This window comes from Pongo pygmaeus, chromosome 3, assembly GCF_028885625.2.
Source record: "Pongo pygmaeus isolate AG05252 chromosome 3, NHGRI_mPonPyg2-v2.0_pri, whole genome shotgun sequence".
Lineage (NCBI taxonomy): Eukaryota > Metazoa > Chordata > Mammalia > Primates > Hominidae > Pongo > Pongo pygmaeus.
The window spans coordinates 170,037,070-170,057,481 of NC_072376.2; the positions used below are offsets into that span (position 1 = coordinate 170,037,070).

Here is a 20,412-nt window from a genome sequence, read left to right on the forward strand (position 1 = left end):
GTCTACGTGGTATCCTCAAGGAGGGTTTGTATTTACAGGACTGCACAACTGTCAAAATTGAGACAGCAACAGGGCAATCAAAATTCAGTCATAATTCAGTATGTGGGCAAAAGACTACCCACATAATGGAAAATTTGAAAGTCAAAAAGAAGAAGAAGTAGAAGTAGTAGTAGTAACGGTAATGGCAGTAGCTCTAACAAATCTGGTTACATTCCAGGGGAATCTTCTTCAGCACCCACCTGTTATCCTCAAATCTTGAAACTTTGACGTATAAAAATCAACCTGAGCATGTGCAAGAAAATAGCTCTATATTGCCCCCTAGTGCTAGCCAGTGCCACTTCTCCTTGGGCTAAAAACTACAAGCAGTTCCTCTACTTCTAGTTACTTCCTGCTGCCATTCTTAACATAGACCAACCCCCAAACATAGCCCAATCCTCTACCCACAGATTAGGAAACAAGCAGCAATTTTTAGCATCATGCATCTTAGGAATGGAAATGGCCCAGCCTCAGATGGCAACAGAATGTGTGTGGCCTGGCTTAATGAACTCATCTCTCCTGAAGGTGTGAATCTACTTGGGTAAAGTGGCCTATGACCACATGCTGCATGACAGCTCCGGGCCCCTTACAAAGTGATGATAGCATGTGGAACACAAGAGAGAACTAAAAGGAAAGGACAAAGAGAAGCACAGGTTAGCAAAGAGACTCGGGCAGATGCCAAGAGAGGCTTGATAAGACAAGGCAATAGGAGAAATGATATGGGACAGGAACAATAAAAAACAGAAGACAGGAAGCCAGGAATATTGTGCATTGTTGTCATTATGGAGGAGCTTGGCTAGTAAGAAGCAATAGTTTGAACTGGACATTTATTATTTTACATGAGAAAGAACAAAGGTTGGTCTGATGTGTTTCCTGCACGGGTACAGCTGGTGCTGTGGCTCCTTTGATCACTTTCTCCCAGTCCTCTGCAGCTACTGTGATTAGAGATAGATCCCTAGGCTGCCCTTTGATCAGCAGCTCAAGGAGCCTGCAGGTGCCATGTGGTATCACATTAGCAAGTTGTAAGAAGCACCACACTAATATTAGCTGATAAATGTGATACTATGGCTTGCTGCGCAACAGCAAATACAAATAACGTTTGCAAAAGTCCGCAGAATCCTTATTTTATCTATTTTTATACCCTAAAACTTTCTGTGCTTTCTTAAACATGAACACTTCACAGAGTTTAAATTCAAAGTTGAAGCCTTGAAACACCCCAATATGAAAAGGAAAAAAAATCACTGTGACTTAAAACTATAGCACATCCTATTTTAATTTTGTAGGTATGCCACTTGTGTTCATTTTGCATGGTTAATGAAGTGACACAATCCTTGCATTCTGAATAGATGATATACAAAGCAGTAAAAACATGTATATTCCTTTTCAAATAACAGTAAGAGCCACCACTTGTAAACAGGGCGTTAAATATTCCAATTTTAGACAGCCTACATGAACATTGTGGTTTCATGTGCAGTATAAAATTTCTATTTACAAAGTATTCTCAAAAATGACTTCATAATGGTAGATGAAGAGAAAAAGAGTTTAGAAATTGAATGATGTAAATCATATGGGTTCAGAGGCTAAGCAAATTACACACCCTGAAGCTGCCCTGGCTTTATGAAAGGAGCCTTTCTCCAGCTCTGTGCAATCCCAGCCCAAGGGAACTTGCATCTGAGAGTTTTCTAAACATTTCAGGTACACTTGAAAGCTGAAAGTAATTCTCATTTCCTATGCAGGATTAAGTCGTTTCCAGCACACACAAAATAGCAGCCATTCACTAACACATACAAAAACACACCACCAGAAAGGTAAGAACTTCGTGGTACAAAGGCAAGTTTAAAAAACAAAAAGTAGGGAGCAAGAGAAATACACTTTTTAGTTCCTCTAAAAACGACCACACAGCCTCTTGACCTCTATATTGCCTATCTACTCATTGATTAATTGATGACTTCGACCTAGACTGCTTCAATTAATGCGGCTGATACATTTCCTGACCGACCCCCCTCGCCCTCCCCAAATCTGAGTAAAGTCAAACATGCCAAGGCTCATTCATTTTGGATTCGTTTTTAGAGGCAGTTCTTCAACTTCTAACTCTGGCAATGAGCGAACCTGCAATGTGCATTTGAAATGACGTTCACAATCGCTCCCAGAATGTCCTCACTCTGCAGTGGCACTCACGTTGCCCTCTTGGAGCTTTGTGGCAGCTCCCGAAGTTGCAAACTACACTTAACCTTTAACAGTCCATGCCAATGAACGGAGCGCGCATTTGCATGTAAAGAGAGACCAAAGATACCTTCACAGTCTGGTATACATCACATACCAACGCACAATGCCAACGTTAACACACACAGCGAGAAACAAGCAGGGGGAGAATGGGGGAAAGACTCACCGTTCTGTTCCTTGTTGCTGGAGAACTGGAATTTACTACTCAGGTTGGATTCCGCCTGAGTCCCCTGTCTCTGGCCGGCCAGGGCAGATGTCAGCAGGAGAAGCCCGAAGAGGCTCATTTGGCTGACTGGGGTGAGAGCTCACTCACGGCGGGCACTTTGGAAGCAGCGACTCCCGAGTCTCTTTCACCACCGCCAGGGGAAGGCTGCACTGGGGTGGAAGCGCCGAGCCTGCTCTGGCAGCAGAGAATCGCAGGGTAGTTTCCACATAATCCCATCCAAAACTTTTTCCTAGAACCCTCTTCTGTGTCTCCAGTTTTTGAAAAGGATCAAAGCAAAACCTGGACCTGAACCAGTTTCCCAAGGTTTAAACAAATCCTGAGCTGTGGCGAAGTGGTGGGGGTGGGGGTGAAGGCGAGGGAGGAATGAGGGGGTGGGGACGCGGGGGAGCGGCGAGAAGTCACCAGCAAGTTGCTGGGAGCACCTGTCAGTTCGGGGGACAGGACAGAGGCGAAAACTTAAGGGTTGCCCGCAGCCAGACTGGAAGCCAAGTCGGCGGCGAGCAGTTTCTGATCAATAACAAAGCTGCCAATAGATGCGGCTCTCCGGGCGCCCCTCTCCCCCGCCCCACCCCCCACCCCCGAAGGGGGAGGGGGAAGAAACAAGGCGAGGGCGCCGCGGCGGGTCCCACGGGCCGGGGCGCCGGAGCGGGGCCGGGGGGTTCCGGGCCGAGGCCGGCCCGGGCGCAGGCGGAGAGAGGCCGCGGGGCTCCCGCTCCCCAGCCCGGAGCGCAGTTGGCGCCGGGTCCGGAGCGCCGCAGCACGGATTCTGGCACCTGGCTTGAGTTTTCCGCGACCAAAGTTCACCTTGTTCGGGCTCGTCCCCCGCTCCTCAAAGCCTGGGGCAATTCGGCCGCTCGGGGTCACAGCGGGGCTCCGGTCTTTCCCCGTCCCCTCCCCCCACGCCTCGGGCTCCGCGCTAACCTCGGGGCTCCGCGCGGCGTCTCCGCACGGGGTGAAGAGGGAAGGCCAGGGCGGCCGGGAGGATCCGGCTTGTCCCCTCCCCTTCTCTACCTTCCCCCCGCCGGGCGGCAGACAGGAGGTGGGGGCCGTGGGCCGAGCCCGGGCGGAGCGCACGCCTGGCGAGCGGGGGAGACTCAGCGGCTCTCCCGCAGGCGGCCCATGGGGCGGGCGGGGGTCGGCGCCTCTGGGAGGGGCAGCCCTGAGACGCGTCCGCGCGAGCGGGCTTGGCCGCCCACTGGCTGTCAACAGGTGCTGCGCAGACAGGGGGTGCTGCGGAACTCGCTGTGGGCAAGACCCCGGTGGCCCAGGAGAGGAACGCGGCCAAGGCGGCCCCTGCTTTCCCTTCCACGGAACACCTCTAACCCCAAATACAGAGCACGATGGGTGGTGAAGGGTGCTGCAGAAGTAAGAAGTGGGAAAGAACTTCCTGCAGCTCTCCTTTTCCCGCCCCCTGTCGCCTGACTTGTCATTAGTTTCCAAGAGGGATCCGCACTCCCTAAGGTCTTTGCTAGGACCCTTGACCAGAGTTTCAGAACAGAAAGAAGAAGGGAAATGAATTCAAAGGCTTTCCTCCAATTTCCAGCTCCCTAAAGCAGGACAGATAAAGCAAAAGTAAAGGCAGCCAAAATAATAACATTCATTTAACGAGTACTATATTTACTGAATGCCTACTATGTCGGGCACTGTTTAGAGGTTGGAGCCGTAGCAGCGAAAGCAGACAAAAGTCCCTGTCCTCGTGAAGCATACATAGTAGTTGGGCAGCATTAAGCTAATAGCAAGCTCTTCTGAGAATGGTGTCTAAGGGACTCAGAATGATCCTGCAACCTTGGACTTTCCTACAATACAGCTTCTAACAAAACTAGGCTGCCCTGAACCCCTGGTGATAGAATTGTTTACATTTACACCAAAAAGGTCGAGAAAGAACTGAAATCTGTGTGTGGCTTGTGTTCAGGCTGACTTGGAGAGAGAGGCCGATGCTTTAAGACCTGAAGTTCTTATGAGGTAGTCTGAAATGAAACACACATGCCAAGCAGGGCTTATGGTGGTTCCATGTCTGCTAAATGTGTCTGTGACAGGATCCAACGTGCTTTCGTTGTGGAGAAGCAAAAAATCATTGTCAGTGTGTTAAAGGCACAAGCAGAGAGTCAGAAAATTGAATTTTAAAATGAAGCTATTTTTGAGTAATAATCAAAATGTAAACAAGGAAGTGCCATGGCAGGCAAATCAGCAATATCACCCAACTTCTTGTGAAAAAAAAGTCAATACAAACAATTCGACCATCAAGAACACTTGGGCTGGAACAGAAAACCAAAATAGCAATGTCCCTGAAACTAAGGAGTGGCATTTGGGCAAGAACATATTCTTACTGGACCAAACCAGGAGCTGATCCTTCATCAGTGGTGAAGAAAATGCCAAGCCCTCTTTTTATACGCAGACACCAACTGGGGCCAACCAACCAGACCTTTCTGCTTGGAATATCCTAGTCTTCTTGTTTTTCCCTTTTAGAAACCTTTGAAAACTTCACCCATCTGTCTCATTCTTGAAAATTTCACCCGCCTGTCTCATTCATTCATTCTTATCCCTTTACCACTTCTATCTACAGAGTACTAAATATACACTAAAGGTAAATAAGGCCTGATCTTTGACTTTAAGGGATTTACAGTTTAGTGGACAGAAGGGTTTTTATCAAGTATGGTATTTTATTCGAGTTAGCAGCTCCACAACACCAGTGTGACTCCATAGTTGCATAATATGTTCCAAAAATATTTTGTAAATTTGTGAGGGTGAAGAGTTATTCCCAATTTTAATAACATAATGGGACTTAAATAAAAGGCATGCCTTATGAATCCATTGTAATCTATTTTTCATAAAATTCATTATTCTCCAGTTTTTCTAATTTTGTAAGTGTAGTTTTCTATTCAGCATTTTTCTAAATGAAGTTGTTATGTGTCCATATAGTTGAGTTTCCTGACCACCCACATAGAGGGTGTGTGTGTGTGTGTATGTGTGTGTGTGTCTGCAAATGTAATCCATTTGCTCTCAGGAGATTGGAAGGGTGATGACTACTCTTTATTTTGTATCATTTCATATTGGCTAGAATAGTGCTTGGCACAGGGGGATAATAAATAAACACTCTTGACTGACTGACAGATTTCTTTATTGGAGTCACTTACATTCTCCCTGGAATTTCAGTGCGATAGTTGTATTTGAAAAGTCACAGATGATCTAGAATAATACTCTACCTCTGCGTTTCACCTCATCTATATTCTACAGATTGATTTGACAATCGCCTTATAAATAAAGTCAGCCAGGTGTTCCTGAATGACCCCTAGACAAAATCACATCCACATTGGCCAATTTCCTTTCAATGTACTTGCATTGTCATTTCTTGAACTGCTCTTGCCCTTGACGTAGTTGATTCTTTTAACACATTATCCTCTGCCTGTCTTCCTGCTCTATTTTGCTTGTTAACCTTTTCTAGAAAAATGAAATCTTTGCACTGAAAGTAAATTTTATATAATCCAGAGTCTGTGCAATTACTAAACAATATATTTTAAATGAATATGGCTTTGTTTTGGCCAAAGGCATTTTCCTTGATGAAAGGCATCTGTTCCGCCAACCAAGAGAAAATAATTTCAAACATTCTTTGTGGTTTTCATGTTTTCTTAAACCTTAACAAGGAGTGCCCATTGCTGCTGCATGCATGAAGAGTATTACCTACAAATTCTTATTAAAGAATACACTTGGTAGTTAACAATGATAATTTGGGGGAGAGGGTGTCACTACTAAATGTTTTTAAGTGAAATAAGATTTTAAAGCAACCTACTCCTTTAGCTAGTCACTTAACACTCAAAGGGGCGGGAACCATGGGGACATATTTTTGCCACCAAAAAAAAAAAAAATCTACGTTTTCTTGCTCTTTATTTTTCTGTTTTGATCCTAACACACACACACGTGCAGGCACACACACACACAGGCATATGTGCAAAGTTATATTAAGACTTTTCCTAGAACTTTTCAGTATTTTAGTGGCAGATAATTGAGCATGAATTCCTGAAGTTCAGAAAGCTTTGTTCTACCTAAATACTCATTGTGTTTTGAGAATGGCTGACAAGTAACAATTATATATACATATATATATATGTATATATATATTTATAAAAGGCAGGACTGGGGATATCACTAGTAGGCAAAGTAAATGCCCACAGACCACAGCAGGAATAAAGACTGTGTTAGGAAAAAAAGAAAAAAATAAATAAATGAAGTCAGTAGTCTGTCTTAGAATCATCCTCTTCTCTTTCCAGTTTTCCCACTACCTCATCTTGAGAAATACAACCTTGCTATCTCTAGGTTACGAAGATATATATCAATACTCTGTTTTTCCAACCAAGAAATGAGACACTTTTCATTACATTTTATTCTTCTAGCATCAGGTACCTTTTACCTCCCCAGTGTATCAACTGCTAATCTGAGAAGGGTTTACCTGCTGTGGCTGATAGTAGAGGGTTTTGCTAAGGCTCTGCTCTAGAAGAAGACACACTTTGTCATTCTGACTTTCCTGGGGAATGGATTTGGAGGATGGGGAGTTAAGAGAAGTGTGGCCTGCAGAAATGGACTTTAGTTGGCTCTCTGTGGCCTTTCCCTTTGAAGTAAAGCTGCTATTTCCTTATTGAAATCATGGCTTAGTATGCATAGATTTTTCCAAAATCTTAAAAGTGTTTGTCTGACTCAGAACTCAGAGGGAGTAACTGGCCAGAAACAGCCCTAAAGAAAGAGAAGCGCTAGTAACCTTTGAACCACCACAACAAAAGATCATTTCACTGGGAAATGGGAGGTCAGGGACTTAGTCTGGCTTTACCACTAATAAACAGTACAACCTTGATCTAGAAATCCTCTCTGCCGCTCAGTTTCCTTTTCCTTACATAAGAAATCGCCACTGGCTTCTGTCTTGATCCCCCTACTGCTTTAGAAATTCTCTGAGCTATTATAGATAATGATGGCAAGACTTTTTCATCTTCAGTGTGCTTCTGTGATAATAAATTACTAGCACAACTTTCCTAGCCTCATATCAGAGATGTCTTCGTGGCTGGCAAAAGAGATAATGAACAGGTGCTTCTTTCTAAACTTGCTCAACTAGAGCAGTACTATTGTATCTGTTATTGTCATAGTTTGAATAAACAAATTCTAATGGTAATTGAAAAGAAGAGGGGACAGAGTTTGGAAATCACTGGCTAGGGCAAGTATACAGGAATATGATGGAATTCAAGGAAACCAGATAAATTCCCAGGCCTTCAATAGGTTGCAGGTATTCATATTTTACTTTTCAATATTTGGTTGTTATCATGCTAACAGCCTCAAAAGAGGCAAAGTGCAGTCCTAAGAGGAGTGTCAAGGTAAAAAGAAATAGCAATTGTACATAACTGAGTTGTAAACACTAAGGAAATAATATTGTTGTTAGCCAAGAACAGATGGTCAAACTCATACTGTTCTATTGAGTCACACTGGTGGAATGTGAAACAATCTGGAGAGCAAGGGGTGTCCCCTAAGAACATGGACAGCAACACTATGTTTGTCCATATCTTAGAGTCAATAGGGTGTCATTTTTCTCTCTCTTGAAATCATTTGTAGGATATGAAGGCTGTTGTCCCCATTGTGACAAATCATAGTAAAGAGGTCAAGACACAGTTACAGACCCTCCTTTCTCAGATAGTGACCTTCTTATTTCAAAGGTCATGGGAGAAGGAGCCTTTCACTTTGTGATCATTGTTTCAAGTGCAGTCCTTTCCTTGGCTACTAGCCTTTGTAGAAGAGGTGGATAGTCTCAGCCCACTACTTAGCAGTGAACATCAAAAAGTATTGCTGGCTGGCTAGAAGAAAGGAAAATATGGCTTAACTAATCTAATATTAAAAGTATCCTCAACTGCTTTTGAAGTTCAAGATAGATCAAGAGACCCCCTTTCTATTATGATTATTACTATTTGCTTTCCTTGTCATCTTTGCAGTAATAAACCTGCTTGTTTTCTTTTAAAGCAGACTTGCAACACTCTGAAGGGATCATTTTCTTTTCCCAAAATTTGTTTTTATCAGCACAATTTCCCTTTGTGTTTCTCTCATCCTCTGTACCACTTTCTCTTCTTTTTCATCATCTAAATCTTCTTTGAATTGTCCTACAAGAAATTAGGAGGACAAAAAGTCATGTTTTCCTCTTGCAGGCTACTCAAAAAGATTTATAGTTATACCAAGGCAAACAAAAGAAAATTAAAATGAGGGGAGAATTGCTATTGCTTAAATTTATTTTTAAAAGCACCTACTATGTCCCAGGAACTGTAGATTCATTAAGATATATTAATATTTTCTCATTTAATCTTCCAACTTCTCCTTTAAGGAAGGTCGTAGGTTTCCCATTTTACTGCAGAGAAACTGAACCTTAAAGATGGCATTAATTTTCCCAGAGTGACAATATTAATGACAGGTAGAGTTAATATTTAACCCCAGGTCTTCTCCTTTTACTCCTTTTCAATTTGACACCTTTAAGCCCTGGACTTTGGACAAAATCATCTTACCTGAAGCTTTCTTACATTTCTCTTCTAAGTTTTCTTCACAATGACTAAATGTCTTCCCCTATGTTTAACCTGAGGTGTTCAAGAATACTAATACAACATTACACAGCTATCTGACTAGACAGCCTAAATAAAATGTTTGAGTCAAAACGAATATGGGTTACCCGAGGCAGTGATAGTGACTAAGGCCTCGGGCAGCTAGCCTTGGGGTTGAAGCCCACCCAAGGCGTGGGCTAGCGGGAGTATCCTGTTTATCCTGGCCAACGTTAGTCACCCGGCCAATGCCTAAGCCTAGACCATCTGTGGGCAGTTATTTCAAAGAATCTATCTCCTTGTCTTTGAGGACAAAGGGAATGAGTTATCATTCCTCTTTTTCTACTCATGATTGCTACTGAATTGAAGCATCATGGCTAGGAAGAAATACACTGTTTTCCCAGTTACTCCTTTTGAGGAATCAATTTGTGATTAGCTATAGATGTCAGAATCTAGACCTCTCTTATATATATAATTCCTATAGACATCCTTCCACATGTTTCTAATTTAAAATACTTAGTCCAAGAGTTTTTCAAGTGGCATGGTGAGGCAAATTTGCATCCCTATTGATAATTTTACAAAGGTATTTTAGATTAGTTGGAGTTATTCAAAGCACAAAGACTGCTGCATGAACGGACTAGTGACTTGTTAAGCCCTCAGGCAAGCAAAAGTCTTCAATTGAAATTCTAATTCCATAGATACATTCCATTTGTATTTGAAGGGGTATACCATATGAAAAGACCCTATGGTGCCATTTTTGTCCCACTGGACAGCAAGTGGAAAAAATTCTTTACATTTCTTTCCTTCATAAATGGCTTTTAAAACACACATAAAACTAAATAGAAAAATGTGGACACAGCTAATTGCCATAGCTCCTATTATTCATTTTTATTGAGATAAATTATTATGTACTATGCATCAGTAAAAACGGTACTTTAGGAAGTCAATGAACTTCATAATATTCTTTCTTTCTGCCTATCTGGATTTCCATCAGAAGATTATTATCACTGTATACACCCACATCCAGCATGCCTAACCTTGCTAATGGGAAGAAATTTCTCATTTTTCAGAATCTATTTAGTCTGGTATACAAATTAACTATTGCCTGGTCTGGGAATACAGTAGCCTGCCTACTTTCATTTAATATCTTATGGATCTATCACATTTTTAACTCCTTCTACTGAAATGTTCACAATGAACTACTCTAGAAAGGGAATCCTGTACTGCATATTAAACAATTGATAAATTAACTACAAAAACTCTGAGTAGATATTAATAGATTTTCCCATTTTTAACATGAAAAACTGAGCCACAGAGAGGTTTTTTGGCTTACCCAAGGTCACACAGTTCATAAGTATTGAAGCCTGACTTGGAGTTCAGATAACTGGGTTTAGAACTGGCACTTTAAAGCATCATGTTTGCATTGCCTCATGTCATCTAGCAAGTAATAAATATACTGTGCCTTAAAAAACCATTTCAAACTTATTAAGTATACATTTATATTAAGCATTTGGGTTTATTTTATGACTCCACACAATTCTAGTCATAAATATGTAACTTAAAATTCTATTGCCAACCACAAAAAATAAATCACAGTGATTTTGTCTGATATCAAAAGAACGATGCCTCAAGCATACAGGAAACAGGCATTCGGTCAATGAAAATGTTGCAATACTGTATCTTGATTGAATACTCTTTTTAGTGGGTCTAGAAATGAAAAATTAATCTTCTGAAACCATGTGAAGGAAAAATGATTATATGGTGCCCTTTGTTAGCAATAAAACCTTGCCATAAAATCACCATTAAAGTGTTGCTGGTTCTGACAACTTATGATGAAGGAAACACAAAAGGTGTACTCAAATAAGTTTCTGAAGGACAATAACAGGAAAAATCAAAGTTAGTGTGATGACTGGCTATTTTCTTGGTGAAGGTGAGATTGTAAGGGGGAGGCAGTTCTGTCACTACTAACCTTGAGAGTATCTTGAACTTTATCAAAATAGCTATTTGTCAGAAACATTAAAGCAAGCTGTTGAGCCCAAGAAGTTACAATGGAAGTAAAAATGCATTATTGTTGCCCTCACCATTTCTCCCGCTTATTTTTGCACATCCAATCAATCCGCATTTGCTTTTTCCCATATTAAGTATACACGCTATCTTCTCCCATGATTTATCTATTCCTTGCACAAAGGCCTCCCAACTGCTTTCTACCTAGGTTACTTTTATGCTTCTCCAAACTGTCATCAGATTATCAGCTTGATCTAGTTAAAACAAAAACTCGATCAGGATCCCCCACTCCAAAGTTTTCAGTCTTCCTTTGCCTGCAGAATAAAATCTATACTCCTGGCAATGATCTGCTCTTCCTTAAGTGCCCAAATCTCACACTCTCTGAGTGTCTTGTAGTTTCCTCACATACTGCAACTTACATGTTCCTACTTAGTTTTTGCATCTTTTCTTATGCTCTTTCCACAATGATGCATAACCCAGTATATTATATGAGTCTATTCTATTTTGCTTTTTTTTTTTTTTTTAGAGTCTCACTCTGTTGCCTAAGCTGGAGTGCAGTGCTATGATCTGGCCTTGCTGACTGCAGCCTCCACCTCCGGGTTCAAGTGTTTCTCATGCCTCAGCCACTGGAGTAGCTGGGATTACAGGCCTGTGCCACCACACCCGGCTAGCTTTTGTATTTTTAGTAGAGATGAGGTTTCATCATGTTGGACAGGCTGGTCTCAAACTTCTGGCTTCAAGTGATCTGCCTGTGTTGGCCTCCCTAAGAGCTGGGATTACAGGTGTGATCCACTGCACCTGACCCTATTTTGCTTTTTATTCATCTTCTTTTTCCCAGCACTTAACATATTGCGCTTATCAAATAATAATTGCTAAGTCTCCCCATGTGCCAGGTACTGTCCTAAGGACTTCACGTATATTCACTGCTTTATTCTCACAACAAACATATGAAATAGATATTATAAAATCGTAATAGTTTCATAGAGGAGGAAGGTGAGCTACTGAGGGCTAAGCATTTCATTTACGACCATGCAAGTGATAAGTGGCAGAGCTGGGTTTTTAGCTTGTGTGGTTCGTGCACTTGACCATTACATCACTCTGCCTCATGTAACAGAGGGTGTTCAACTAGTATTTGGAGGCAGTGTAGACTCCAAGCCAAGATCCAAGAACTGGAGTCAAACGTAGAAGCTAACATCTTAGCCCCTTACCTAAACTGGGGAAATAAATACCAGCAATCATATTCCCCAGCATGAGACCCACCATCACTACAAACTGATAATAACAAAATCTACTTCAGATATAATAAGAATTAAATGAGACAAAGTGTGTGAAGCCTTTGACACAATGACCTGTGTGTTTTAAACATACAGAACATGTAATGGATTGTGTAATTGTATTTTTTTAATTAGGAGATAAACTTTTTTCTGTTTTAACATTTCTGAAATTCAGATAGCTTACATTCAATATAAGAAGAAACTTAACAACTATTTTTTTCTTCCCAAAAGATTATTTTAATTAAATGGGGAATTTTATAAGCAATGGTATCTTATAATACTAAATAATTATTTTTACTAAAAAAAGAAGCCTTTTTCTATAGTCCATCCTATTTTTTGCCATCACAATTCCAGGATGAGTCTCTCTTAGCCTTCTAAAAACTTTGTATGCCAATCCTCAACCTCACTGCCCAATATTATGGTTATATTTTATAGTTTTGCTGATACACCTCCCTGCAATTGATTATAAAATCTTTGACAGCAGAAATTCTCCTTTCCTCTTTTTGTTTTAATCTGCCAACAATCTCTCCTCCTCCTCCTCACTCCAGTGTCGGACATTGTATATGTGGTGCTCCATGTTTAACATGCACTTTAATTATTTTTTGAGTGAAATTAACAAAAATATGAAGTCACCAAAATGCAGATATACCCACGCTAAATCTTCATGGAAGAAAAATAGAAGGAAGAGCAGCAACATCTGACATAATTAGGGTGACTGGAGCCATGTGGAGTTCATTTTCTTGCTTGGCTGTCAGTCAAAGTTGGGGATCTTGTAAAAGGAAGCTCTAAATTATGGAAAACAGCAGTCAAGCTGTACTGAACCTCTAAGCTCACACATAAGTGAAAATTATGCATATAACTCCATTTTTTGGGTGAATTGGAAAGAGGATCAAGTAGGTACTTTCCAAAATGGAAGCAATGCTGTGTTTGTCTTTTCATAAATACTGTGTTAACATTCATTCCAATATTACAAGATTATTTCTCAGGACTGGCAAACAGCCCATGCTCATATTGTCTGACTGGTTTAAATAGAGTTAATTCTTTTTGATAGAGAAATCTTCCATAGCAGATGGTTCACAAGTCTCTGTCTATTTAGTAACCAATCTGTCATATCCAAGATGTCATCATTTTGGAAAATAACTTCTATGAAAGTATCTTCTTCATGTTTTGAAAATATGACATCAAATATAATTCTTTTTTATTATTTTTGAAGTTTGCATGTTACAGTTTAAAATGTAAATTTGTGTGTGAATGTGGTCTCTAAGTAATTGATGCCTATGGCTGCCTGGACAGAAGAAATTTTAAGAGCCACGAAGCTCACATGGGATATGAAGTGTTGCGGTTTTATGACTATTCATACTTAAAGTAAATTAGTTAAATGACAATTTATTTTACATTTCATGTGCTTTTAGAAATTACTTTTACTATGAAATTAGACTTCAGATCTGAGTTAATGTCCAAAAAATAGAAAAACTGCTATGGGATGAACCAAACATGCCACTTTTTTTCCCTATCTGGCAATAATTTATTATTTTGATATATTGATATTTTATTCTACTGAATAAATAAATTCATTGCAGAGTAGTAAAAACTACATTAATGAGCTCAGGTAAAATATAACTACTTAATGACTTTTCAAGCTCATAAACATTTATTCTATTTAACATGATATAAAATACTGGTTATGATGATATTTTTCTTATCCCTTAGTAAGTTTCATCTGATACATTTTATATGCAGAAATGACACATTTGCAGCTGACATGGTATGGAGTTTTTACCACTACTCCATTTAAATGTCCCTCATGAATTGATCAGGCAGAAAGCTTCCTAGGGAAAAGCTAGCACATATTTTTTAAGTGGGAATGAGTTTGCATTAGTAATTTAATTTTGAAAGTTCAAAAAACGTTTCAAAACATATCAATTGTTGCTTCAAAACAATGGATACCACAGTACCCTGGAAAGTACTCACAAGCAGAAATTCTGAGTTCTATCCCCATTAGATATGTGACTTTAACAAAAAGAAGAAGAAGAAGACAAAGAAGAACAACAACAAGAACAACAACTTTTCTGGTCCTTGGTTTCTATCACTGCAAACATGTAATTCACCCTGGTTGATTTCAAGATGCCTTCCATTTCCAACATCTTCTAATTCAATATGTAGTTATTTGTTTTCTACCAAAATATTCTCTTTTTTTTTTTTTTTTTTTTGCAGAAAGATAATTGCTAAAGACAGTATTACTTGGGCCTTGAAGACATTTCTGGCCAGAAGAAGAGTATAGATAACTCTAAAAATATTAAAAATTATTTAAAACAAGGAAATGAACAAAAGCTTATATAGGAGCAGGGAAAAGAATGTGGAATCTAAGAAAGAAGAATGGAAGGAAGCTCTCAAGGAAGAAAGATAGATTTTCTAGTCAAAATATGCCCTTTTTAAGAAGAATCTATTATCCCAATTATTCTTCAAGTGTTTAAGAATTTAGGATTTTTATGTTGTCTTTTGTCATTATCCTTTCATAAAAATATGAGTTATGTCAGTGGCCAATTTCTGTTTTGGCCTGTGCTGGTGGTCCTGCAGGAACAAGACAATGTTGTTTGAACTCCACAGAGTAGTGTAAAAGGATATTGATTGATGGATCTGTCTATTCTTCTATACATATGCAAATTATATTTGCATTAATATTAATATTTTCTAGATACAAAAGAAGATATTTTCTGTATCATTATATGATAATAATAAATATTAATAGTTTCTAGATTTAAATGTAAATTAAACACACTACAGTTATTAAAACTGATCTCATGATGTGCTGCTATGAATTTGTTGTTTGCCTTTCTAACACTCTGCTGTTATTCACATTGATAACACCAGGAGGCACATAGAGGAGACTCTGCATCTGTTACTATGGTGACTATTAAGCATATTTTAAAAGAAGTGCAACCATTATGTATGCATAAACTTAAAATATTATTGTCCGGCTTCTTTAGAATTGTTGAGAATTAGACATCACATTAAAAATATTTTTTGAAGTCATATGTTTTCTGTTTTCCTTCTCAAAGAAAACATAGCTAATTTCAACAATACAGACAAATAAACTGAGTTTTTATGGATAGTAAATCACATCCTCTGTTTTTCTCTAAAAATATTCAAATTATTATTTTGTATGTAGGCTCTGGAGATAGCCACATCTGTCTCATATCATTAACTTTGCCACTTATTTGATGTGTATTGTAATCTGTAACATAAAAGGAATCATAAACAGGAATTTGAATAAATAATAGATATATTTGATTTGAGTATACTAACCAAAATTATTTTTAGATTGAGGAGACAGATAAAAAAAATTTACTTCATAGCATCTATTTGAATTAAAGTGTCATTATTAACTTCTTGGATATTTCTTTTCACATCATGAATCATAATAGCGTATTGATACTGATGTATTCTGAGCTTGCATTTCTACTATTTTATTTACTCCTTTTCTTCAACAAGTACCAACTATGAGTATCAGGCATTGTGCCAGGTTGTGGGAGACAATGGAGATAGAGTAGATGGAGAAAAGAAAAGGACCCAGGAATAGCCTTGAGAATATCTAATATGCAGACCTTGGGTCAAGAAGAATGATTAAGTAAAAGGGACTAGGAAAAGCCAACTCTACGGGGTAAAATGAATACAGGAATGTGTTGTAATAATAAAAACAGGACAGTGAAAGGTGAGAAAAAAAGTGCATTTTCAGTAGCCAGAGATGTGGAGTGTATCTAATAGAGAATAGTGAAAATATAAAAATAATACAGTGGATTTGGAAACATAGAAGTTATTGGTGACCTTGACAAAAGATGTTTTAGTGGTAAGGTAATAATTGGAGCTAAAATGAAATGAGAATGAAGAGTGACTTGCCGATGTTCTAAAAATAAAAAAAAAAAAAGGCTGGGCGCGGTGGCTCACGCCTGTAATCCTAGCGCTTTGGGAGGCCAAGGCGGGTGGATCACGATGTCAGGAGATCAAGACCATCCTGGCTAACATGGTGAAACTCCGCCTCTACTAAAAATACAAAAAAAATTATCTGGGCATGGTGGCGGGCGCCTGTAGTCCCAGCTACTCGGGAGGCTGAGGCAGGAGAATGGCAGAACCCAGGAGGCAGAGCTTGCAGTGAGCCTAGATCGTGCCACTGCACTCCAGCCTGGGCGACAGAGCAAGACTCTGTCTCAAAAAACAAAACAAAACAAAAAAACAAAAAACAACACATAAAAAAAAAAAAAAACTTGGCTGGGCACGGTGGCTCACGCCTGTAATCCCAGCAGTTTGGGAGGCCAAAGCTGGTGGACCACCTGAGGTCAGGAGTTTGAGACCAGTCTGGCCAACATGGTGAAACCCCATCTCTACTAAAAATACAAAAAATAACCAGGTGTGGTGGCGTAGGCCTGTAATCCCAGCTACTGGGAAGGCTGAGGAAGGAGAATCACCTGAAGCTGGGAGGCGGAGGTTGCGGTGAGCCGAGATCATGCCATTACACTCCAACCTGGGCAACAAGAGCGAAACTCTGTCTAAAAAAAAAAAAATATATATATATATATATATATATATATATATATATAATTCAATGAGATTTAAAAAAATTTTTTGTTGTTGTTTTTTGGAGAAAGAGTTTCCCTCTTGTCACCCAGGGTGGAATGTAATGGTGTGATCTCAGCTCACCACAACCTCTGCCTCCTGGATTCAAGTGAATCTCCTGCCTCAGCCTCCCAAGTAGCTGGAATTACAGGTCTGCGCCACCACGCCTGGCTCATTTTTGTATTTTTAGTAGAGATGTGGTTTATGTTGGCCAGGCTGGTCTCGAACTCCCGACCTCAGGTGATCCGCCCACCTTGGCCTTCCAAAGTGTTGGGATTACAAGCGTGAGCCACCACGCCAGACCTGAATTATAATTTATATATAGCTAAATGCATTAATTTTAAGTGTATAATTTTATGAGTTTTGTCAGATGTGTACAATGATGACACAGAACATTTCTATTACCCCAACATTTCTTTTTGTCATTTTGTAGTCTTTACCTCCTTTTATCCGATGCCCAGGCAACCACTGATTTGCTTTTCATCAATATAGATTAGTTTGCATTTTCTAGAATTTTATATAAGTAGAATCACACCATATGTATTCTTTTGACTATGGCTTTTTTTCACTCTTCATAATGATTCTAAGTTTCATCATTGTTGCTGTGTGTAGCACTTTATTATTTTTCATTACTAACAGGCATTTGATTTTATCTTTATAGTAAGTAATTATGTCATGTTTATTCATTTACTTGTTAATGAACATTTTAGTAGTTTTCAGTTTTTTTGCTATTATAAATAAAGTTGCTATGTAAAAATCTTCATGAGGACATATATGTTCATTTCCAATGGGTAAATAGCTTCGAATGGAATTAGTAGGTTCATTGGTAGATGTATATTTAACTTTAAGAAACTGCCAGTTTTTCAAAGTGATTTACCATTTTATAATTATATCAGCAGTATATGAGAACTATAAGAACTATACTTGCTCTACAATTGGTATTCTCAATATTTTTAATTTTAGTCATTCATATGAATGTGTAGTGATGTTTCATTGTGGTTTTAATTTGCATCTCTTTAGTGCCTGATGGTGTTGATCATCTTTTCATTTTTCTTTGTTCTTGTCTCTTTCTAAAGAGGATGGAGGACAGCAGTTATGAGGACCCCATGTGGGGTACCTAACCTTAGCTGTTGAGCTCATTTCACCGAATCTGTTCCAAGCTCTCACTTAGGAGACTTCCCCTGAATTCCTCCCCAGGGGTGGAGTCTGCAGCATCTCCTGCCCCGTCTGACCTCAAGCAGCTCTGTTTTCTGGGAATTCACCTCCTTGCAACTCAAGGAGAGCCTTGTTAAGGCTGCTTCTGACCCTAGTGTCTGATCTTCCCAAGGGACATGGGGCTGGAGCGACATGATGCACTCAGCTCATGGCCCCATGACTCTCTAATGAGTTTCACTCTGCCCTATTTCGTTTTTCATGCTCTTATTAACTATTTACAACTCTTTCCTGAAGTGTCTGTACAAGTATTATGGGCTGAATTGTGTCCCCCCAGAATTCATAAATTGAAGTCCTAATCCCAATCCAGTACCTCAGAATATAACTGTGTTTGGAGATAAAGTCTTCAAAAGGTAATTAAGTTAACATAAGGTCTTTAGGGTGTGCCCTAATCCAGTCTGTCTAGTGTCCTTTATAAGACACTAATACAGACACACTGGAAGATAAGGCTAGAAACATACACAGACAGAGGAATAACCATGGGAAGAGGGTGAGAAGGAAGCCATCTGTAAGCCAAGGATGGAAACTGCAGAAGAAACAAAGTCTGCTGACACTTTGACCTCGGGCTTCACATTTCAGACTCTGAGAAAATGAATCTCTGTTGTTTAAGCCACACATTCTGGGTTATTTTGTTATGCCAGCCACAGAAAAGTAACACAACAAGTTTTTTTTTTTTCTTCAGTAGTTTTCAGTTTGGGTTCAGCCCTGACTCTTAGGGCTTCATTGTCTTATTAAATTGTGAGAGTTTTCTAAGTATTCTAGATATAAGTTTTTGACAGAAATTTTAATTGAGAATATTTTCTCCCATTCTGTGGTTAGCCTGTTTAGTTGCTTAATGGTCTTTCAAAATGAAAATGTTTTTCATTTTGACGAAGTTCTATTTATCATGTTTTTATTTCAGAGTTTTTGTTTTTATGTTAAGATTTTCTTCTATGTTTTCTTCTGAATGTTTTATAGATTAGCTTTTATATTTAAGTTAATGATCCATTTCAAGTTCACATTTAAATATGGTCAAAGTTTTAAAAAAAAAATTTCTGTATGAATACCTATTTGTTCTGAAACCATGTTTGAAAAGATTTTACTTTTCCCATTGAATTGCCTTGACATCTTCACTGACAATCAAATGAACCTATATATGTAGGTCTATTTCTGAATTATTTGTTTCCTGGATCTAAACCTGTTCTCCTCTGTAAGCCCTCACTGGACTGATGATGGGGTTATATCCCAAAAAACCTATGATAAGTTGAAAATATAGTAAGTTGAAAATGCATTTAATGCACCTAACCTAGCAAACATTATAGCTTAGCCTAGTCTACCTTAAACATGCTCAGAACACTTACACTAACCTACAGTTGGGCAAAATAATCTAACACAAAGCTTACTTTATAATAAATATTTTAATACTGTCATGTAATATTTTAATACTACATATTATGCCAAAATCAGGATGGTTTTGTGCCATCAAAAAGTTGAAAAATTTTAAGTTGAATTCTCATAAGTGGGGGACCATTTGCATGTCTATTCTTTTTCCAATACTCCTCTATTTTTAACTACTATAGCTTTAAAGTGAGCCTTGAAATCAAATAGTGTTAGTCCTCAAGATTTGTTCTTTTTCTTTTTTAAAGCTTTGATTATCTTAGATAATTTGAATTAGTTTGTCAAATTCTATCCAAAAGTATGCTGAAGTTTTGATTAGGGTTACTTTAAATCTACAGATAAATTTGGGGAGAATTTACATCATAATAATGTAAAATCACCCAATCCATGAGAGCAGTATGTCCTTCATTTATTTTGGTCTTTAGTTACTCTCAGCAATGTTTGATACTTTTCAGTCTGCAGATTTCATACATATTTGTTAAATTTGCCCTGAAATATTTCTTGGTTTTGATTGCTGTAATAAATTGAATTGTATCTCTTAACTTCTTTTTTTAATTGTGTTTAGCTAGTAAATTGAAATAATATCATTATATATTGACCTTTTTTACCCAGCTAAATTAACTTGCTAATGCCAATAGGTCTTTTTTAGATTCCTTATGATTCTCTATGTACACAATCATGTCGTCTTGTTATGAATTGAATGTGCCACCCAAAAAGATACTTCAAGTCCTAATACACATTCATACCTGTGAATATGACCTTATTTGGTGAGATGGTCTGGCTCTGTGTCCCCACCCAAATCTCATCTTGAATTGTAATCCAAATTGTAATCCCCACAAGTTGAGGGAGGGACTTCGTGGGAGGTGATTAGATCCTCAGGGCAGTTCCTTCATGC

The 20,412-nt window shown here is 38.8% G+C and overlaps 1 protein-coding gene across 2 annotated transcripts in view; it reads right to left on the bottom strand.

Annotated features, from left to right (window-relative positions):
• Window positions 1-3,439, bottom strand: part of PDGFC (platelet derived growth factor C) — a 215,818-nt gene extending 212,379 nt beyond the window's left edge. The window contains exon 1 of one of the 2 annotated variants that reach the window (XM_063664233.1): window positions 2,426-3,439. In XM_063664233.1, coding sequence (XP_063520303.1) covers window positions 2,426-2,543 — 118 coding nt within the window. In that variant the 5' untranslated portion in view covers window positions 2,544-3,439. The remainder of the gene's footprint in view (window positions 1-2,425) is intronic. The other variant, XM_063664231.1, reaches the window with a different exon arrangement.
• Between the last annotated feature and the right edge of the window lie 16,973 nt (window positions 3,440-20,412).